Source organism: Corvus kubaryi, unplaced genomic scaffold (genome assembly GCF_017639235.1).
Source record: "Corvus kubaryi isolate FWS band 111438036 unplaced genomic scaffold, C.kubaryi_AGA036_p1.0 37266, whole genome shotgun sequence".
Lineage (NCBI taxonomy): Eukaryota > Metazoa > Chordata > Aves > Passeriformes > Corvidae > Corvus > Corvus kubaryi.
Window position 1 is genome coordinate 9,405,004 of NW_024581081.1, and position 22,731 is coordinate 9,427,734.

Here is a 22,731-nt window from a genome sequence, read left to right on the forward strand (position 1 = left end):
TCCTCATAACAGTTTCCCTGTAAAGCTGAGTACCGTTACTAGGGCTGAAAATGCTTGGCAATAAAAAAATGACCCTCTCAACCTTGCCTAGCAGGCTTCACATCCTTGGCTATCCCAGTGCTGCTGCCTTGACTGGCAGCTGATATTATGGGTAGGACATCTGCCCCCCAAAACAGAAATTATTTTATATTTGTCATGCAATATGCATATAAACTACAATGTGCTAGGTATAGTGATTTATTCCTAAATGTGGTCAAGATCAGGCCACCTCTGTTTGGCATTTTGTCTTTCTTGTAGTGACATCCCTGGGTATGTAGAAAGGGCTACCAAAAGTCTCCTCCTTTCTTCCTACTGCTTAGTGTGGCCAAATGTGTGCATCATGAGAACTGAGGTAGAGATGTTGGAGTGGCTTTTAAAATGGAAGATGTTTTAAAGTGGTGAGGTTAGAAAATCAGGGAATAACAGAGAGTACACCTGAGAAGAAGAATTTTTCAAGAGATATCTGGAAATACAGAGGCAAATGCCATGGATTTCTTCAGGGATAGATGGATAAGAAATTAAAAATTCAATCCATAAAAAGTGTTCCTTATTCAGGGGAGTATGGTGGTCTGTACCTGGTGTTCTCCTACTATATGTTGCTCTGACTTGAATCACTGGGAGTAGTCAAAATCCCTAATAACTGCTTTTTCAAAATATCAGTCCCCATTTATACTGCTGTCTCTTTTTACTTTCTTTACTTGTTGAAGAGGAGAGCAGTAGGATTCCAATATTATGATTTTGTAAAATATGACTACTGTTCAAACCTGATGATAATTGTGCTAAACAGAGGAAAAATAGCTGCAGGCCACAGGCAGCCTTGGAACCAAGCACCTGACCTATTCACTGTTGCCTGTTCCCAGGGCCCTGCAGGTAAGGCCACCAAGCAGACTTCAAGCTGCTTTATTGTATTGTATATATTTTTCTAGCATTGTACTTATGGAGGCTTTTTCTTTTGAGTATTTTTTTTAAAGGCTAAACAAATATGGCCAATAAGGTGGGGATAAAGGTCTTAAGCACAGGGGAGTAACTTGACAAATGAGAATTTTGGTGGGAGATCTGGGAATGAGATTCATCTGCCACTTCTGTCAATTTAGTGTTCTTCCTGTCAGCTGCACTGTCCCTACAAAAGGCATTTATTTCCTGGTATCTAGGCATTATAGTTGCTTAGATATAAAGTTTATAGCATAGTGTTTTAAGACTGCTGCAGTCTTTGTTTTGTACATTGATGTTTTGAGAAATAGGTACGTTGGGGCAGGTTAAGAAGAGATAAATATTGAACAGCAGCTCTCTTTGGAGACAGTGGATATTGGTCCCTTTTTTGAAGGTACAACCAATATCTCTAATAAAAAAAATTAAAATCTCTTTTGCACTTGATTATATAGTGAAGATGTCTAGGAACTGGGTTTTCAGTGTAATGATTGCTCGGGCTTTCATAATATGGTTCAGCTCCAGCTGTGTGATGGCCCTTTTGTGGCATTTTAAACTGGGTAGGGATTGAATATTGGCTCTTTTGGACATGTTCATGGGAAGGTACCACATCCCATCTTAATGATTTTATTAGTGGTCTGCAGGAAAGAATAAGTCATAAATCAAAGATACTCAGAGGAGAAGTTGTGAACAGTAGTCTGAGGGAATTTTTTAAAATGGAATTAGTCTAAGAAGAATTCAGAAAGGTAGACTTCTCATGGACACAAGAAGGCATCTTATGGGAAATGTGTGAAGTGAAAGGGTTAATCTCATAAATTACAGCAGCTTCAGAATGAAAACAGCAAGAAATATTGACAGAGGATTACATAGCTGAAACAAATGAAGATGGGAATGAATCTTTCCCCTTACTCCAAAAATAAACACAGTGATAGGTGAGTCTTTGGGAGTTGGAGAGGAAAGGTCGCATGATTGATTGGGCAGCTGCAAAATATCAGCTTGTCAGAGCACTGAATTGGAATAATTCAAGAAATGCTGCTGATAAAAGATGAAGTGAAGAGAAAGTGAGCTGGGATGGAATGCGCAGACTCAAGCAGATGGTCGTATTAGAGACTTAACTGCCTGAGACTGCTCACAAGATCAAAGTCTGAGGACTGATGAACCTTTTCTCACGTATTCTTGCATGAAAGGGACGATGTAGAGGGGCAGATTTCACAATCTGAGTTAGAGCGAGAGGACCTTGTTCATGAGAGGGGTGTGTGCTTAGAGTCTTGCTCTGGAACACATTAATGGGAACATACAGAAAAAAAATGTGTTCAGTTTGAATCTCAGTATTTTGTGACCTTGAACAAATGATTTGCTTTAACAAGTGCCTCTGTTTTCCAACTGAGATTAATGAGGTATTTCTTAGAAAAGTGTTGTAAAACTGAAATGCTTCTGTGATTATTTTCAGATCCAGCATTTTCAGATAGTGGTGAGACTCGGGATTTATTAACTGTGAGTGCTGTGGGGTTATTAAGTCCTTGATATTTGTTAGAGTCGGTTTGCTATCTTCCTACCTGACTCAGATAATAGACATAATCTTGTGTTTGCCTGCAGAATCTTGGGGACACCTTTTCTAGCCTACTCTCACCTCTGTCTTTACTGCTACTGTTATTCACACCAGCAAAATCAAATATAGCATAGAGATCTCCAATGCTGTAATCACACCTTTGAGTGCAGAAGAGGCATAGCCTGGAACTAATGAGCGATAGTGATTCTTATCAAATTCCTAAAATAGGTGGAATTACATCAGAGATAGATTTGAAATACTGAGGCTGTTAAGGAGCTGCAATCAGCTCACCAGATGTTTGTGTTTAATTTAGTATCTACACTTTGTTGCAGATGTTTTCCACCACTCTTCTGTCAACTGTGTCAGATGCAGAGCTAGCCATTGCTAACTATGGTAACAGACAAGTTTATTATTAGACACTGACAGCTGAACTTGCTATTTTTTTAAGATTGTAAGACTACAGGAGCTAATTGGTGAGAAATAATAAAATGAACCATCTAATTTGGAAATATGTTCATTTGCAGACACATTTTTAGTAGAAGCCAATCAAGAGCATGTTAGCACATGCACATGAATGCTGAAACCATATTTGACACTGTTTCATGATGATTCTGTGGAATAAAGAGCTGGAAGAGGAAGCATTTCGATTATACACAGATAGTACATCTGCTTTCAGTGTCATGTGCTTGTTGCTATCACTAGAAAGCAGTTTGCTTGAGGAGGTGGCTAGCATGTGCAGCTGAAGGTTATGGTCACCTACGGTACTACAGCAGCGCCTAGCCAGACCAAAGCCAGTGGTAGGTTTGTTTCTCCATGGAGCACTTCTCAGAGGACAGAAGGTGCACTTGTTACCTGTGTGTGCTGGAGCTGTGCATTCTTTTTGTTCGTTGCCTTCACACTCACTTTCCCTTGAGTGGCTGTGGAATGCATAGACTGAGATGGGCACTGTGCTGGAGACACTCTGCAGTGTTGAAGTACGGCTCCTAGATAAACTCTGCTTTGCCATATAGCATCACGCTATCCAAGTGTGTACAAGTTTTTTCCCTTGAATTTAGTGATTGCTTTCTGACAGACTCTTTTTATCATTGTTCTTTAGTGAAGACTTTTTCTGACAAGTGCAGAATATGAATCTGTGTGACTCAGGATGGGTTATTTTCTTCAGGTGTGGTTTTCTTTTTTTATTTTTTACTGCTGCATGTCTTTAGTACTGCAGATTGCCATGACATTGCTGTAATGTTGTAAATTATTTTGATGACTAAGTTAGAGCTTTTTGGGGAAGGAGGAGGAGGTAACATGGTTATTGTACCAGCAACTGGCTTCATAGTACTGTATTGAGAACTACTAGCTAATCTGGTCCTTTGGAATTCCATCTGTTCTGCATGGGGTTTTCTTTCCCAAAGAATTCCGTTGGAAAGAGGTTGCATTATTAGGAAATTGCTCCTCCTACAGGATAAAAAAACATGTACAATTAAATGTGTTCAGACCATTTAGAATTGCATGACCAGAAAAGTCATCTCTCTTCTTCTTATCCTAAGACAAGTTCAGCTATGCATAAATCATCCTGAAAGAAGTTTTCTTGAGCAGTTTTTTAGTCTTATAATGATGAAGCTTCTAAACTGGTCTGTAAAAGTGCTTTATTTTCAGAAAACTTTTCCCCAACTGTCTAATACTTATTTCCTTAATGCAATAAGGAACAGTATTACCTGTCCTCTATTCCATGTTTTAGTGACAAAAATAGCGATGTTGCCAAGTTTCCCCAAAATCTAAGCAGACTGCATCCCAGCAGTTTCGCTGGATCTTTCCTGTTTTTCTCTAGTTATCATGAGTCTTTTTGCTTTCTGTCTTTCCCTGTTCAAAATGAAGGGTCAAAATGGCTGAGACGCACTATTGCAATGGTGATCTGCTACCAAGGAGATAGTGTAGTTTTGGTTCAAGCTCAGATAGAGTAAGCAGAAGTTTCTGGCCTTTTCTTACCTCTGTCATGATCTTCCTTCGCATTCAGATGTCAGAAGGTCTAGAGTAATTGTCCTAATAGAGTGGTATTTCAAAATAAAGTTTGGTAGCTTGTTGAAGGCACTGGCTGATCAGTCAAGAATACAATTAACAGTTAAGTAATGCTGCTCTCTGAGTGTACTATTGCTGTCTCTATTACAATTGTTGAAAAGCTATTTAATCTCTGTAGATCATAGTTCTTCCATGTTATGTATGTGGTATTTCATAAATCTTATGCATCAAGGCTTCTGTTTTTTGTCAGCAGGGATTTGGAGAAGGAAAAACACCATCTTAATTTGTTACTTGACTTCTCTGTTGTAGCTTTTTACCTTCTAAAGCACAGAAAGAAAAAGACTCTAGGGCAACTAGTAGTAGTAGAGCTTCTGTCAAGACTTAAAGTGCATTGTGTATGTTACTCAGGTGCCTATCATCAAAAAAAGTCACATTTGATTTTTGATTTTTCTTTTTGTTTTTTTTTTTGCTGGTCAGATGTCTAGGGTCATCTTAGGGGATGGATTTGTGGACTCTATTATGCTACTAGCATATGATATCCTGTAGTTATATGAGTCTTGTGCTTGATGACGCACAGGTCTTACAAACTTTTATTCTACTCTGTAATCTAGTATTTATCTCAACAAGGGAAAGGGAAGTTGAAGTGAAATTTTTAAGTCAGGAAGTATTCCACAGTTTCCCTAGGCAGAAAGCAGTTTGTACTGGCTAAATTTCTATTTGTAAATCTACAAAGTAGATTAAAGTATGTGTAGCACCTATTCCCATCGCACGGTTCAGTTGCACAGTTGAACATTAAATGGGATGCAGTGAAGCAGAACTCTGCCTTTGTGGGCATTTGAGGGACCTATTAGAGATAGGTCTCTAATTATTATGAGATATTAATTTAAAGTCCATGCTGAGATCCTGATTTATAGTATATGGAAGTTGAGGAAACATTCCACTAACTGCAGTATTTGTCGTATAAAAGAGCAGTAGGGGTTTGAATGTACAAACATAACTTACCAAGTTTAACCTTTGAACGTTGAATTTTGTAAATGTGACACACTCTCTTCTCTACACAGTTTCAGAATTGGTATATTGCCAGGGCACAGTAGAAACAGAGTCAGCATTATATCTTTAAGGCAGGTAATTATGTATAATCAGATTGCAAAGTGTACAGCAAATTATTTTAGTTAGTAATAACTCATGTTATATGCTGTATTCTCTGCAAAGAAGTAAAATATAAAGTATAAAATTTGAAATCAAGGGAAATATTTGAAAAAAGTTGTCTGTTTTTGTCACAAAATGGAAGGGAAATACAAATGTTATAGTCGTGATGTGATGAGTTTAAGCACTTTGGGCTGAAGTACATACAGTGTTTCTAAATAAATGTATTACTTGTGGTATATTGCTACTTTATTTATCTTCACCTTTTCCTGCAGAGGATTGTAGCAAGAGTAGAAGCTCCAATATTGTGCTTTTTTTGCATGGTTAAAATAAACACTTGGAGATAGTAATGGGATAGTTTGTAAAACAGGAAAATGACATACTGTAGGAAAATATATTTTGCATTCTCAGAGAATAGAGAGAAAAAAAAAGAAATTATTCAATCTTTCCTATCTTTTGACTCTTCGCTAAACCATTACCAGATATGAATGAATTCAGAAGTTGTAGAAGTATGTGTAATGGTTAAAAGTTTATAGAGTACTACAATGTACAGAATAAAAAGAAAATAAAACATGATGAATATTTAAAAAAACCCAACCAAACAAACCAAGTATCAGGTTTCCAGGAAAATGCCACAGCAAATACTCCACCCTCTAAATCCCAGATAAGTCCATGTTGAAGAGGTACTAACAGCTATTGCACTGTCAATGTGCCCACCTGTGGGAGTTGCCAGAGAGTTGTAGTTCTTTAATAGAATTAACATTGAGAAGGTTAAGGATTAGTCAGAACTGACTTTACACAGGACGTAACAATTTTCAGGGTTTAATAGGACACAGTAACGCTGTCTATTACAAGGAAATATATGTGAGCATATATGTGTGAACAATATGACAAGAACATATCTACATATACATACATATATATATGTATGTACCTTTGTGTTTTTGTACAGTCGTAACTTGAAACTGGTGTTTTTGCAAAATACACATAGTCAAAATATTCATGTTGGAATATAAGATGCCCACATCTTGACATGAGAAATTAACCTTTCTTCTTGACTGGATGGTATCTATTTCATGTAATCTTAGGAGATCTGAGTGTATTTCATAGACAAGTCAAATAATTGCTGCAAGTGAAAGTGTGTGCTATTAAGGAGCTTGAGAACTTGCTGTTTTAATATTATACCTTGAGAGCAAACCCATGCTCTTCCTTCATTAATCTGGGCTTCCAGAATGCAGTTCTAAGGATGCAGTTTGCCAATATATGGCTATTACTGGCAATATTTTGATTTTAGGAGTAATTTTTAGCTGTAAAAAAATGCTACAGTGCTCTTAAAGGTGAGCATTGGTTTTGTTTAGTCACTGGATCCTCTGCTAAATCATTCAGTTATTTATTTAGTTTCTGTGATTATAAAGCTTTCAGGACAAGTATTACGTAGCTCTTAATGAATAGATTTTATTAAAAATTTGCTGTGTTCCAGTTTTTAATCAATAACTGTCCTTGCTTTTCAAAACTGGATGTTTAAAAAATAAGTAGGGCTTCGTGACATAGATAAATTCAGGTAGATGTTTTCAGAATGCTTCTTGAAAAATCAGAATTTATAGTATAGTGTGCTTATCAAAAGCTCGTGCTGTTTGAGTCAGAGCAGATATCTGACATGACACAAAGCAGAATATCTTCATGCTGGGAGATACAGTACCTTTAAAACTGTGAACTGGTATACTGGCTGAAACACAAGGATTTATCAGGATTAATGGGTTACTCCCAGATGGTTTTTGCTTATCATCTTAAAGTACTGTATATGGCTGGTTGTGGAAGCTTTAGCTGTGCGGTGCCTTCCGCAAGTTCATTCCATAGCATCATTGAATGCTAGGGGGTTGGAAGGGATCTCAGAAAGAGTTCCAACCCCCTCACCCTGGGCAGGGACACTTTCCACCAGACAAGGATGCTCAACGCCTTATCCAACCTGGCTTTAAACACTGCCAGGGTTGGGGCCTGTTCCAATGTCTCATCACCCTGACAGTAAAATATTTGATACCCTAAAGTCTAACCTAAATTTCTCCTCTTTTAGTTTGTACCCTTTACTCTCTGCCCCATCACTACAGTTCCTGACAGAGTCCCTCTTTGGCTTCCCTGGCTTCCTTCAGATACTAGAAGGTTGCTGTGAGGTCTCCACACAACCTTATCTTCTCCAGGCTGAACAGCCCCAACTTTCAAATCCTGTTTTCATAGAGATGGTGCTTCAGTCCTCAAACCTGGGGAGGAGAATAGCTTTTTGACTCAGGTTATCAGTCAGCTGAGCAATGTGAGCACCATTTCTGTCATCCTGTAGGCGTGCTCTGTTATTGTAGCTAGGTAGTATCATCTTTGCTCCTTACATCCACATTTTTTGGATGGAGATTACTGTACTTCCAAATTCCTTAGTGTTACGAAGGAGCTCAGATTGTGAACTGAAAGATGAAGGAGAATGGAAAGAAGGATCATCCATTAAAATATCTAAACTAAATGGACAGCTTCCCAAGTTAGATTCACACTTAGTTGCAGTAAATATGATACACCTGAGACTGTGCTCCGCTGTTGTTAAGGTGACTGACATTTCCTTGTACATTTGATAATAGGCTGCAGCACCACTGTGTGCACAGAATTTGTGTGATTATTAGCACCTCCTTTCCCTTGCTCTCTAGATACCTCTCTCTGTGTATCCACACTCTGGAAAAATAGAAGATGAAGCAGTGTCTTTGGACTTACTAGTGAAAGCTGCTATGGTGATAGGGAATTGGGATGGAAATAGTAAAATTTTCCAACTTCCACGGAAGAAACAGGCAGATGTTTACCAAAGTGATGATTAATCAGCAAAACAAGAGTAGCAGATGTATCTGGCAGTGGAAATTACTGCAAGGATTTTGGGTTTGTGCTACTGTCTTTTCTTCCAAGACTATAAGAAATTTTGTATAATCTTTATCTGTTGTAGTTGCTTTGAATATGAACTTTAAATCAAATACTGTTGTTAGTTACTGCAGAATAGAGATACTGGTTTTTATTCACATTTTAATGAGATCAAGTATATACTAAACTTGTTTAATTGAAAATGATTGAGACACACTATTACGGGCTGTAATAGATCTTTTACAACTGTGTTGTAAAAAACTAGGTTTTCTTCCTTTGTCTACGCACATCATCTTGTCAATGCAGCTATGCACAGACATGCACAGACATGTCTTAAAACACTGTTTGTCCAAGACGTTATATTCCATGTGGATAAAAAGTTTATACAAGTGATTACATTTTAGCATTAAACACCTGAGCTTGGTTTCTTGAACTGTCAAATTTTTATGTGTGTTTATTTTACTGTGATATTAAATAACTTAACATTTGGAGATATGTTTAAAAGGCACTAATATTCTTGTCAGGAACTTTTTATTGCCTCTACCCCCCTGAATTTTCAGTCATGTATGAGGAGAGTTGATGTATTTGCTTAACTTTTGAAGGCTACAATTACAGCCCTTTGAACTATAAATTACTTTGATCAGTTCTAATCTGACAGGAAAAATTATGATGATCTAATATCAGAAGATAATAGGAAGGAATGAAGCAGTTTGAGACAACTCATAATTCAAGATGTAAGAATACCTGGAAGATATTTTTCTTTAATAGACATTTAGTATGATGCATATTGCAGTGTTCTTCATACAAGAGCAAAGCGACCTTCAGTGAAGGTCCTTTGGTAATGTGACTTCAGATAAGGAAATCTTGCATTTTTAGCCCTCTTGATATTGGAACTGCTTATCATTTGCTGATTTGAAAGCAAGTTTAGATAAACACTGACGAGATGCTTACCCACATACCAGTCTGCTTTAAAGAAATTTAATGGAATAATGTATCTTAATATAATTCTGCCACGCTATCAAGTTGAATATCTATAGGACTCTTCTGAACACATAGTCAGTAAATTTTGGAAGACCGAATCTAGGGTGAAGCCTATATTAGATAATTCTCTAATGATGTGCACAGAAATGCAAAATAACTTAGAACTCTGTGTGTGTGTGACACGTCATTATCCATAATTACCTTTCACTCGATCTGACAATGGCATCACATCTTTCTTAACCTTTTGTGCCAATTGTTTCAACACCACCTACCTAGAACAAAAAGTTCCACAACACTGTGACTCTGTGGCCTGAATTAAGAGAACATTTATTGTGACCATCTCCACAGAAAACAAAGAAAATATAACAGAGTTGAAATTTGGTTTGTTTTAATGAACATGTCCTGTCAACCCAGAAACAAACTTTGGAAAACGTCATGGGAGGGTGATCGATTTTCATGAACGTGTAAGCATTTATTAATAAAATGTATTTTTTTATTTGCCAATTATGTTAACAAAATGCTTCATGTATGCTGTACACTGCACAGAGAAAGAAGGGGAAAACGTTTGCAAAAATAATTGAGTTTGTGTGTCAGGAAATTTAGCAGCTATATTCCTGTTCTTATTCCTCCATCAGTCAGCATCTGCATTATACATGTGTGCTTGGTAATTGAGCTTAATTGGTTTGCAGAGAAGGGTGATACATTAGATCATTAACTAATATTAAGTACGTCAGGGAGTTGCCCCAAACCAACTTACATTTTTGCTGCTGTCAGCATAGAATAGTTTTTGTAGATGGGCTATTGAGAACACTTTCCAAGTGTTCTCTAAAAACCTAGCATACAATAGTTGAAAATGGGGCAGTATAAAACAAAATTGGTGGTTCATTTAGGAGAAAGTAGCTTTACTATGTTGTCTGCTTCTGGCTGTGGAGGTACAATGTTAGAATATTCTCTAGCAACCCTCTTTGGAGACAACTCTAGCACAATGGTGGCAGGCTTACTGAAATTTCCATTCTGGTGGTGCGATTACTTCAGGAGGAAGGGCTAGGAAGAGAAAGGAGGGAGAATGTATTTATATAGCTTCAATCTAACAACACTATTTTTAACCTGAAAAGAAACTTTTATTTGAATCAACTGTAATTAATATTAGGAAATTGTAATTTAGTGCTTTAAAAAATAAATACAACCAACCACTTTCTCTCCCTCCCAAGTGCTCTGGGTTTTAATATATGATGTTACTTTTACAAAGAGTACACAGAAAAGCTGTTAGATCTGTATGTGTGGTCTTTTAGGTCCTTGATACTGGCGTTCAGGGATTTTTCTTTGTTAGCTTCGATTTTACATTGTGAACTTCACCGGTAACATATGCATGTATTGCATTTCCTGAATTTAATGCCTGACTGGAAGCAGTTACTTTTCACTTCTACAGCATGGGCACTGTTGTGGGTATACAAGGAGAATTGGTTTACCCACGCTTACCTTTGCTAGATGAGGACAATTAAAAAAGGGTAGCAGGAATTAATTTTTTCGAGTGTCCAGTTAAACTCTATATAAGCTCCTGTACTTTTCAGATTGAGATACACTTTAATTTAGTCTAGTTTAATTATTTGAGTGAAGTAAATGGAACCAAATTAATGACTAGCTTAATTCAGGATAGATGTTTACAGGTGGCTTCAAATGATTCAGTTCAATTTAAATTCAGGTGTTTATTTAATTTGAGATTTTCTGAATGTCCCTACGTAGCAAGCTGCCTATAAGAACAACTCTTTTTTGGTAAATACTGCTGCTTTAATGCATGCATTTTTTTAGTCTCAGCCTGTTCTGCTTCCAGTTGCATGCTTTGTCCTATAGATTTATTGTTGTAGTTATTGAATTTTATTTGCGGTGTTAAATATGGCCTCTTCATAATCATTCATTTGAAATTTATTATTGGAAACTCATAAATGAATTGGCAGAATGCACAGGGAGATGCTATTTTTTCTCTTCTTAAACAATCTTTGCTAGAAAATAGACTCATTGCAACAAAATATTCTTTTACTTGAACCAAATTTCTGCAGAGATTCTCCAGCTGATGGTTGTGTTACTTAGAAGAACTGGGATTTAAATAAGGGTCTGCCTCTCTTTTTTGAGCCTTGTTGATAAGATCTTTGACTATTCCTACAGGGAATTAGTCCTGTAAAATTTTAGTTATTGTATATTACAGACTAAGGAACACACAGTTTGCTTTGCTGTGTGCAAGATATCGTTGGCTCCTCCTGGACCGTCCTTTCTCCACTATTTTGGGCAGAGCTGTGGGACAGCTGTCCCAATAACTCATTTTCCCTTTTAATTCTGAGTATTTCCTGTATGTCTTTATATGCCTGCACATTAGGATAAGCACAGAGCACTTAATTGGAAAGCTCATAAAAGTCTATTTAACTCTGTATAAGATATGGTGGTAGTACTTTCTCTGATAAGCTTCAGCACTCTGTTTAGCTATCATACTTCTATTACCTTCTATCACAACGTCGTGACCAGTCACAAAAGTCACAGCAAGTCACCACACCTCCTTCTGTTAGGAAACTGTGGGTAGTTCTCTCCACAGCTTTACAAGGAGCAGCAGTGAGTAGACACTAGCTTTTTGGAAGAAAAATCCTTTATTTACACAAGATTATACAAAGATTACTTTTCAACTTACTGCAAAAAACTTAAGTTATGAACTATGTATACAAAATGACTCTGAAGATAGGAAAATTTGTTTTGTTTGCTTACTTAGTTCTTTACAACCTTCTAAGCAAGTTGCACTAACTAGAATATGTGCAATATATACACAAGCAAGTTAATTCAAATGTATATGGTACCCATCAATTAATTGATTTTTAAGCTTTTCTACTCCTTTGCATTGTATGACTGACCTATGAAAGAAATACTAATTCCTGTGTACTTTGGGTGTAGTTAAAATAAAACTTGCCCTCTTTATTACAGGGACAGGCAAACAGGAAAAGCACATATGCAGTTTTAAAATTATTTTAATTGATTTGCCCACATTTACAACTCAATAAAAAATATGCTGAGCTTTGATTCCACTTGTGTTCAGGGACAAGAGTTCGTGCATTTAACAATGATTTTCTAAAAGCTTCCACAGGTCTTGTTGGGTCAGAAGCATAACCCTAGTTCTCTTTTTGCTTTTTTTTTTTTTTTTTGGTAGGATGATGAAGTGGTTCTGCAGTGCACAGCAACCGTTCACAAGGAGCAACAGAAACTGTGTCTTGCTGCAGAAGGATTTGGCAACAGGCTTTGCTTTTTGGAGTCCACATCAAATTCTAAGGTACCACTGAGTCTTTTGTCATTTCGTGCCACAAGGCAAGGATAGTTGTAGCATTGCTTGCTTTGATGTAATATACACAAACCTGTCAAGGAGAATGGACAAATCAAATCTATCAATAATACAACGAATATTTAATCCCCATTCAAAGTTTAATTCTAACCTTGTCCTTTGGCTGGACTCTAATGTGGTGTTTTCTGTTTTGGGTTCACTCTAAAACTAGTTAGCTGCAGAAGTCCATCCCAAATAATATGCTTGTTATTTGGCTTGTCTGACCTCAGTTGTAGTAAGCCACAGTGCAACTTTTGTGCACTGCAACTCAAAGACAAGTTGATTGCTCTGATCCTAACTCCACGGAAAAGAGAGCAATTATTCTATTTGCGGTAAGTTTTTATTCTGTGGCATTTATATTGAAATGATTATTACTCTGAGACCTGATTCCCTATCTGAGCATAGTGCAAGTATCAAAATTACCTCATCTAACACATTTTATCTAAGCCTCCTCTAACTCTGCTATATATGCAGTAGATAGAGTAGTTTGAAAAAATAACTTTGCTGTTTATTGCAAAGAAGAGATTTTGTTTCACAATCACATATGCTCAAATAAATGTTTTGAAGACAAAAATGGGCCCCCCGAGGGTAGAACTTTTTTTGTGGGCAAAGTAATGGATATACTTGGACATTTTATTCATAGAAAGGGAGGAAAATTGCTTAACATATTTGTTTTTCCTTCAGTTAAAATATAAATATTTGATAAGAAAATATAATAAAGGTAAAGCATCTGGAAAGACATCTAGAAAGATTTAGAACAAAAAATGATGGTTATCTTGCCAGCTTTCATAACATCACTTTGATTTTCTCTGATACTTCACAGAGTAATGCTTCATTTTCTGTCTCATCATTTTGAATGTATTATTCATAATAATAAATTTTTCACTAGGATATTAATGATTCATTATAATAGCAGTGATCTTGATGAAGTAATTCATGCTGCTCTGTTTTAAATAAATCTTTTTAACAATAAAAATGTGCTAGGATAGAAGTGGTTGCAGTGCTAGTTGCCTGTGAGGCCTGAAAGATCTATTTAATGAATTTGTTATCATTCAGCAAGTTTGGATATTAAATCTACAGTCTCTCTGTCCCCATCTAAAACTCCTGAATATTCTTGTCTTTAAGGAATGCAGTGTAGATTTCATATCAGTTTTCTATGCTTGTTTGCTGATGCTGCTTTTTCTCCTTGTTTTATGAAACAATCTATATTCTGATCATTCTTCATGATCTTGGGGGTAAAAAAAGCAAACCCTGCTGCTCATCTGTGATTTAATTTTTAAGGGCTGACAGTTGCTAGGATAAGCTCATCTGAAGTCATTTGTAGATATAAATACTGAGGGAGCCATAAAATTAAATCCTTAAAGCAAAGTTGACTGTAAATAAGAGCAAATAAATATGTTTTCCTTCCTCATGTCTGCGTCCATAGAATGTTACTATTGAATTATATAAGGAGGAACACAGGAAATACTCAAAGAGGTATGTGATAATTTGAAAATAGTTCCAACAGAGTTCTTGAGCCTGTTAAAAAAATTCTGTGCAAGTCTTAGATTCTGTTTTCCAGTTAGAGTGGGATTGTGATGCACTGTAACGCAAACAGTAGTGTGGCATTTGATTTACAGGCAGGGACCAAGGATGAGATGCAAATCCAAGCACCAGTAGTAGGCCAAACACAAGTAATAGACTTCAGCTATCATCCTGGACTTGCATTCTTGAGAATGCTTGTTACTGTCCTGTGCTTTTCTCCAATATTTTTCAGGATGGGGTGTAGCTGACGTTTTATTAGCACAAGTTCTTCGTGTGCACTTTCCTGCCCAGGATCACTAAATAATTCACACTACTACAATAACAGTCAAATTGAAGATATATCTTGATAGAATAATTTGGTAACTTCTGGCTATTAATATTTATCTCTGTGCAGCAATAACACTGGGAGCTAAGGCAAAAGATGCATGTATAGGCAAAGTAAAACAAGGAGTTCATTCACCTCTTCCCATGAGCAGGCAAGTGTTCATCCTGAGGAAAGTAAGGCTTCATCATGCATCATGGTGGTTTGCGAAGACAAATGTGGTCATTCTGAACGCCCCCTGCATCCTTTTTCATCCCCCCCGCTCAATATGCTGAGCATGAGGTCATAGGGTCTGGAATACCTCTTGGATCTGTTGGAGTCAGCTGTCCTGGCTGTGACCCCTCACAACTCCTTGTGCACCTCCAGCCTGCTCCCTGGTGGAGTGGGTTGAGGAGCAGAAAAGGTCTTGACTTAGTTCAAGGCTGCAAATTGCTCAAATTGACCCCATATATTGAAGAGCAAAATAACAGATAAGCAAGAAATGAGGTCTAAACTATGCGTAATTTTATTAATAGGAGACAGTCCTGAATATAAAACATACAGGCTTGCCCAAGATAAATGCATGACTAGCTCATCTATAGAGGTGTAGCAGCTCAAGTGAAAAATATTTATATTTCAATTTCTACCAATTTCAAAGCAGATCTGTCTCAAAACAGATCTTGTTCTAGGAATAGGTTGCAAGTTTCAAGTGTATAACAATATGACATTTATAAATCATCAAACATTTTTAACATTGAAAAAGTTGGAGCAGCAAGAATAACAAAACCCAAAGACGACTGGTGACTATATTTAAAATATTTAGTTTCTTTATCTCATGCAATTATTTTTTCAGCAAGCTTTGTCAAATCTATAGCATGAATATTTATTTCATAAGTAAGAAGAAGAAAATAAGGGATGGATACCAGAAAAGAAAGGCAAAAGCCCCATTGTCATGGTTTAACCCCAGCCAGCAGCCAAGCCCCACATAGCTGCTCACTCACTCCTCCACCAGTGGGATCAAGGAGACAATTAGAAGGGTAAAAGTGAAAAAACTTGTGGGTTAAGATAAAGATGGTTTAAAAGGAAAAGCAAAACTTGCGCACACAAGCAAAACAAAAAAAGGAATTAATTCACTGCTTCCCATAAGCAGGCAGGTGTTCAGCCACTTCCAGGAGAACAGGGCCCCATCACATGTAATGATTACTTGGGAGGACAAACACCATCACTCCAAATGTGCCTCCCCTTCTTCCTTCTTCCTCCCACTTTATATACTGAGCATGATGTCATATGGTCTGGAATATCCCTTTGGCCAGTTTGGGTCACCTGGCCTGGCTGTGTCTCCTCCCAGCCTCCCATGCACCCCCAACTCCCTTGCCAGCGTGGCCATACCAAAAGCAGAAAAGGCCTCGGCTCTGTGCAAGCCCTGCTCTGCAATAACAAAGCTCTGTATTATCAACCCTGTGTTCAGCACAAATCCAAAACACAGCCCCATACTCATCACTGGGAAGAAAATTGACTCCACCCCAGCCAAAACCCTCAGATCTGTAAACCTCCTTTTTGACAATCGTCTATGGGTAATTTTGTTTCATCATTGCTTGCTGTGCTTTCAAATTCCTTCCTTGTCTGGAAGACCATCCCTCTTATTAAAAAAAAATTAGGATTAGTTAACTTATCTCAAGATTAGTGAGAGCCATTTCTTTACATTTGAATATTAGTTGTTGCTTTTTATTTATAAACAGATTGGAAATATGAGGAAGTCCATTCATTAAAAGATTATGTTGTCTGCTAGTGAAGTAATATTTATTTAGACTTAAATAATGCATGGATTGCTGAAAAGCAAGCAAGCTAGAGCTGTGTTTTAACAGCTTCTGAAAACTGTTCCTGTCCATAGTGCAGAATGAAAAATACTCAGGTCTTGGTCAGTCACAAATGTGGTGTTGATCCCTTGTAAACCACTGCACAGCAGAACACTAAAAGCTGAGTTACGCTTTTCTATATGGCATAAGGGTTTGGGTTTTTTTCCTGTTTTTATGGTGGTAAACTCATATTAATTTCATTATGCCCCGAGGTATGGACCTACTTTACATCATTAAAAAGGACTGATAAAAACTATGCGTGGGGTTCTTTTCCCCTCTTGAAGTCTCTGTAATTTGGACTTGAGAGAGGGGAGGATAACATAGGGAGGGTTTTTGAAGGTCTGAAAAGGCCTCCCAAGTTGGTTTTTGTTTTTTTTTTCCTTCACCTTCTTGAAGAAGGCAGTGCAGTGTGTGATCCTATGGTTTGATCTTTTTACCTAGAATAAGTTACAGTGCTGAGAGTAGAGTCCAGAAACTGATAATGTTATTTGTAAAATAAAGAGGTATTTCACATGGAAGTAAGACCTTGATAACTTATTTTCCATTTTGCTTTTGAAGAGTCACTTCTGTGTCAGAGGAGAAAGGTTGTTCAGGTTTGGTGCTGGACAGGTGTAGGCCAGTCAGCCGGGAATGCTGACTCCATTATCCTGAGGATGTCAGTGATGCTCTGTGCTTTGTTGGTCCCTAGATGCTACTGCTGTGTAAGGGGCTAGAAAATAAAGCCTGATGGCAAGACTGACATACTGTTCCTTGTGCTGACAAATACAAATTCTTAGATTTTTATCTTTGCCCTTTTTTGGTCAGATGAATTGGCAGGAGCTAGACAGGTGGCTATGCTTAAAGGGAAGAGTAGAATGGGGGGAGGGACTGGAGAAGGTCATACCTGGCACAGACAAGGCTACATGAAAGTACGATTCTGTAGTATTTATGCAAGCTGTTTCCATGCCAGCAGTCAAATTATGTATGGATGTGTCTGGAAAAGGGTGTCATCCTGAAGGGTGGGACATTGGCCTGAACTCCTGTACCTTGATTGCCTCTAGGAGAAAAACTCTTTTCTCTGTTCGTCTTCTGGAGCGTAAGATCTGAAGGCAGGGGTTGCCTTCTTTTTTTGTCTTTTACAGCAAACATATTCTCAGTGGACAAGGCAAATAATCTGTCTCAGATAGACTGAGTCTGAAACTCTTTCTGACAACTGAGAAACAGTATCTGCATTGTGCACAGTTTTTGATTGTGTAAATCCAAATAGATAAAAAAGCACGTGGTGTCCATTAACATCTGGATGCAAGTGCATGCTTTTTGAGCAGTTACTTACATAATGAAATAGTGAATTTTTAAAAAATTGATTCACTCTGACAAATCAGTTCAGTGTTGTTTCCTTGTGTTTACATTGGATCAGTCTGTGAATCTGCAATTTAGTAAGGTGGTTAGTTTGATTTTTTTTTAATAATTGCTGTGGTTCATTTCTGTACGTGTGCCATCTAAACAAAAGTCAAAAATTTTGTCAGGGCTTTGTAGCTGCACCTCCAAGCCCATTTGAATTGTTTTTGTGTCATGTTGCCAAAATGAATATTCCCATGTAATGGTAAAGATGGAACTTAATCTTATGTAATCTTATGTTCAGAGGACTCCATTTAGCAGACTTTGACTAAAACTTTTGATTTTAATAATTTAAATGAAGAGAATTCATGCATACTTACACATTACTTGGCGTACTTGACATACATAATTTAAACACAGGTAGGTGAAATCTTCATAGATGTAGATCAGATAGTATTTTGTTCAGTGAGTCATTCTTTCCCATTAAAATGCTCTGAAGGAGTAATGTAAATAAGAACAGTGTGTTTCACAACAGTGTATGTAGTTTTATGCAACATATGGTTTACAGAATTTTAAATAGTATCTTTATGATTTATGCATATCCAATTCAGTTTTTACTTCTTGTAAATATTATATAAATTTTGAGCCTAAATGCAGATTGGTAGTTATATCCATCAGACCTGATTGTGATCCTTGCACTTAGTCCCAGAGACCAACATAAATATTTCTTGAGGTGGAAAGTGAGTAATTTTAAATGAATGTGAAACATTTGGACTATGGAAAACACTGTGTCAGATCTCCATGGCTGTAAAGCAGCAACAGAAATATGGCTTTGTATCAGCTGAAAATTGTGGGTATTGTTACTAGGCATAACAATACAGTTTAGCATATTCATACTGTCACCTGTAACTCAGGTAGTTCTTAAAAAGGAAACAAAATGTGTGATACCAAGCAGGTCACCACAGACTAAATAGTGTATTAATAATAGATCCAATCTATGAAACCTAGCTATTTTCATTTTTCATCATATCTCCCATTGAAGCAGATATTTGGAATTTTAAATTCACAGAGGAATGGATTATTTCTGATCTTAAAGAAATATTTTTTATTAAATCTAGCTTTGCCAGAGATATACATTGAGTTTTAGCTTAATATGGCATTATTTGCTACCAAATAGGAATTGATAGCTCTTCCCATCTTCAAACTGTACATTCATGAATGGGAAAGTGTTTCTTTTTGGATTATGCTCACTTAGTATTTTTAAAAGTAAGACATGGTTATAGGCCAGTTCTCTGTTTTTGGGCCCTGAATGCTTAATACTGGTTATTTAGAACCTGTGGAGTTTTATTATAAGACTTTAAATGTATTGTGTACTTGGGATTTTCTTGTCAAAATGTATTTTAGAGATACGTAAGACTGTCATAGATAAAGCACCTGGGAAAAAAACCTCCAAAGAAGAGTTCTGAATTCTTAAATATGCTGGTAGAGTGCGTGACATGTAACCTGAACATGCAGTGACAAAAGCTGGAAGATAGGATCAAAGTAATTTTGTAGGTCAGTTTAGTTGATGATAATACTCCAAGTGATGGCATTGAATGAGAGAGTAATACGTATGATATCTATGCATGCATCATGTCTGCTATCAACTAAACAATCCAAGAAAAATTTCGAAATGCTCATTTTCTTTTTAATATTAATGATGTTTCACACTGTTAGTGACATTGGTTTCCATTCAAGAAACTTGACCCAAAGTGAGATAATTTATGAAATTTAATTAACAAAATGTGAGTTGTAATTTCTCCAGTAAAATGTGTAGTTTGCAACTTTCTTCATTATCTAAATGTGTGTTAAAAACAAACAAACCCTAAATGTTCACAAAACCACATATGATGTGGCTGTTTCAGGTGTTTTTTCTCATTTGTTAGTGTAGGTTTTTTTTGGGTTTGTGTTTGCTTTTTTTTTTTTAGAATAGATGTAGGAATTTCACTTACAGTCTAAAATAAGTGAAGAAAACCTGAAAAATCCCATTAAATCAGTTTTCCTTTATAACTATATATCCCAGTAACTGTTTATGCCTCTTATTATATAAAGATTAAAATGTAAAAAGAAGCAAGTACACTGAAAACTCTTGTCTGAGATATGGCTATGACACAAACACTGTGATTAAATAAAGTCAGATATGTGGTGTACAGTCCTGTAATTGGTTTGGTGAGTTTCTAGAGGCTTCTAAAAACCTGCCAGTTTGCTGTGATTTATTTTCTGAGTCCTAACATTTTTAGTACAGTTCCTAATAAAAAGGAAAGTTGTTATCATTGCTTGATGGGTTTATCTATTTGCATTTTGAACAGTCTGTTCAAAGCAGTGCCCTTATCCAAATGCACAGTTGATGGGTTTTGGTGGTTGGGTTTGTCTTTTTCCCCATTTCGTATAGAAGTCTTGTGACTCTTTAATAATCTTGGGACTGCGTGTTAAGGACTGCAAACAGATTATTTGCCTTTGCCAAATGCACTAACTGGAATAAAATACAATAATAAAGTCCTTGAAAGATACGTAAGTGATATGTAGAGGAAATCCAAGATATTTTAAGGTAGGAGTTCTTATTTGGGTACATTCATGTCTGATGCAAGTCACAACTGCTGGCTATTCAGTACAAGCACAACCTCAGCAGCTTCAGGCTGGCTGCCTTACCCTGGGAAACTGAACATCACAAGGTTACACAGTTGGCATGTTCTACGAAGTCCCCTAGAGCTCAGTGTTTTAAATATTTTCTCTGAAGGGTTTAGAGTGACATGTACTTCATTAGTACATGCAGAGTAGTTACAAAGCAGTCATCTGAATTTTAATTAGGCTGATATGTAGCTGCACATCTGAAAACCTGAAAAAAACATTCATAAATCTGTGTTTCAAGCTAAGAACACATGAAAGTATAAATGCTTATTTTAAGCCTTTTAGATGAACGTTTGTCTAAAGCAGCAGTTTCAAATTAGCTTCATACCCCTTCTCAGCACTTGAAGTCATGGTATTACTACATTGTGCTCAGTATTTTTAAGAACCGTTGGGCTAAATCTGGCTCAGCAGACTCCTATGAATAATCCTAGCCCAATGGGCTCTCAGAAATTAAGGCAAAAAAAAGTGGCCTATTAATGAGTGAATCTGTATTTGTTTGAGGTGTCTAATATTGATCATATCTGAAACAAAATGGAAAAAGTATCGAGTATTTTTTTGTATATTTCTTAAGAGTTTTTGAAACTTAGACCTTTTGGGTCTTGATTTTCAAGATTTTAGGCTTTACCTCCTGGTTACTTCCCCATGAAAAAGGAGGAAGATTATTTGTGCTTTTGTAGCAACTGGGGGAATGCTGTAACTTGCTATGATAACAAGAATATTTTCAAGATTAAATTGAGGGTGTTAGTTTATAGTCTGGATTGGAAGAGGGAAGTTGGGCAAGTGGAAGTAGTTTGGACCTTGAAGATTTATGCTTTGTGACCCTGTGTTTGAAATCCAAATGCAAGTTGTTTTAGTAATTTTCCTAGTGCTGACAGTTGGGTTACCACATACAAATACAAGAATAACTTTTTCTGGTTTCACAAACAAAAGAACAGTCACTTTATTTTGCATTAAAAAACCAGAGGCCAGATGGTAAAAGAAATTATTATGCTCTTAAAGAATATGCATAAATGCACAAGATCACATTTCAGGCTGTTTTTCCTGAGTGTTTAATTATTTTTGAATAATTGCTGGAAGTTTGCTGTTTATTTGAAAACCTGTAGATAAGACAGATGGTCATGAACCACACTGACACCTCTAGTCATTTTTCTTAAGGAACCAACATGTTCTTAATACCTGGAGAATGGGAAAGATACTGTGGTTTCCCACACTATGACTAGTCCTTAAGATGTCCTCCTTATCTGTCATTTTTTTGGCTTCGCCTTTTCCAATATCAAGAATAAGCCTAAAGGAGTTTTAAAGTTCTCTGTGCCCCAGTACAAGGACCTTGTGGAACAGTGATGGTGTGCAGTCGACCTCTGCGCTGCCTTACAACCTGGTAGCTGGGGAGTTGCGTGAGCTGGAACTGGTTTAAGACATTGGCAAATTAAAATTAGAACCATCTAGAAAATGATATGTCCTTGTGCACAATAGGTGTGTGCAAAGGTCTGTAGTTACCTTATTATCTGATATATGAAAGTGAACTTTTGAAAAGGAAGATCTTGACTGTGTTAAAGGAGGAAACTCCGGGTTGGTTGATGATCTAAATGAATGTGATAGTCTCACACAGGGGTGACATCTGTGAACTTGTTATACTCCCTCCTTGTTGTACTCCCCCCTGAACATGTATTCAAGTGTAGCATGGAAAGAGTAGAAGTCCACAGATTGTTTATTTCCTTGAGACTGTCTTTGCCATCTCTGAATTTTTAAGCCTCTTGCTTTATTGCCTCTTGCATAATTCACTTCCGAGGCAGGTGGGAAATGCATGTGGGTATTTCTGTCTAGACAGTACTTTGTAGAAGCTTTTTGTTCTGTGTGTTATTGAATGATAAGCAAAGAATTATTTAAAGCAGTAGTTGATTTTATCTTAACAGCTTAGTAGCAATATTTCAGCACCCTAGACCAAGGAAGAACAAAATTTGAATATTTAGAACAAATTACTACAGCAATTATTCTTTTTGATTTTGTAGTTAATAGGGGTGTATAGTAAAACAAGTGTTTATTTTTCACATCATGTAGTGGATGTTCAAATGTAGTGCCATGCCCAGGCAAGCAGGGGCTTTATATACTTAGACATTGATAGATAAGCTACAGTTTCTGAGTATACATGGTGAGATTTTTTTTTCAAACAGATATTTAT

At 36.8% G+C, this 22,731-nt stretch overlaps 1 protein-coding gene across 2 annotated transcripts in view; it reads left to right on the top strand.

Moving 5' to 3' along the window:
- The window catches only part of RYR2 (ryanodine receptor 2), a 391,343-nt gene that overhangs the window by 87,437 nt on the left and 281,175 nt on the right, over window positions 1-22,731 (top strand). For both annotated transcript variants that reach the window (XM_042025322.1, XM_042025323.1), the window contains one exon: window positions 12,720-12,839. In XM_042025322.1, coding sequence (XP_041881256.1) covers window positions 12,720-12,839 — 120 coding nt within the window. The remainder of the gene's footprint in view (window positions 1-12,719; window positions 12,840-22,731) is intronic.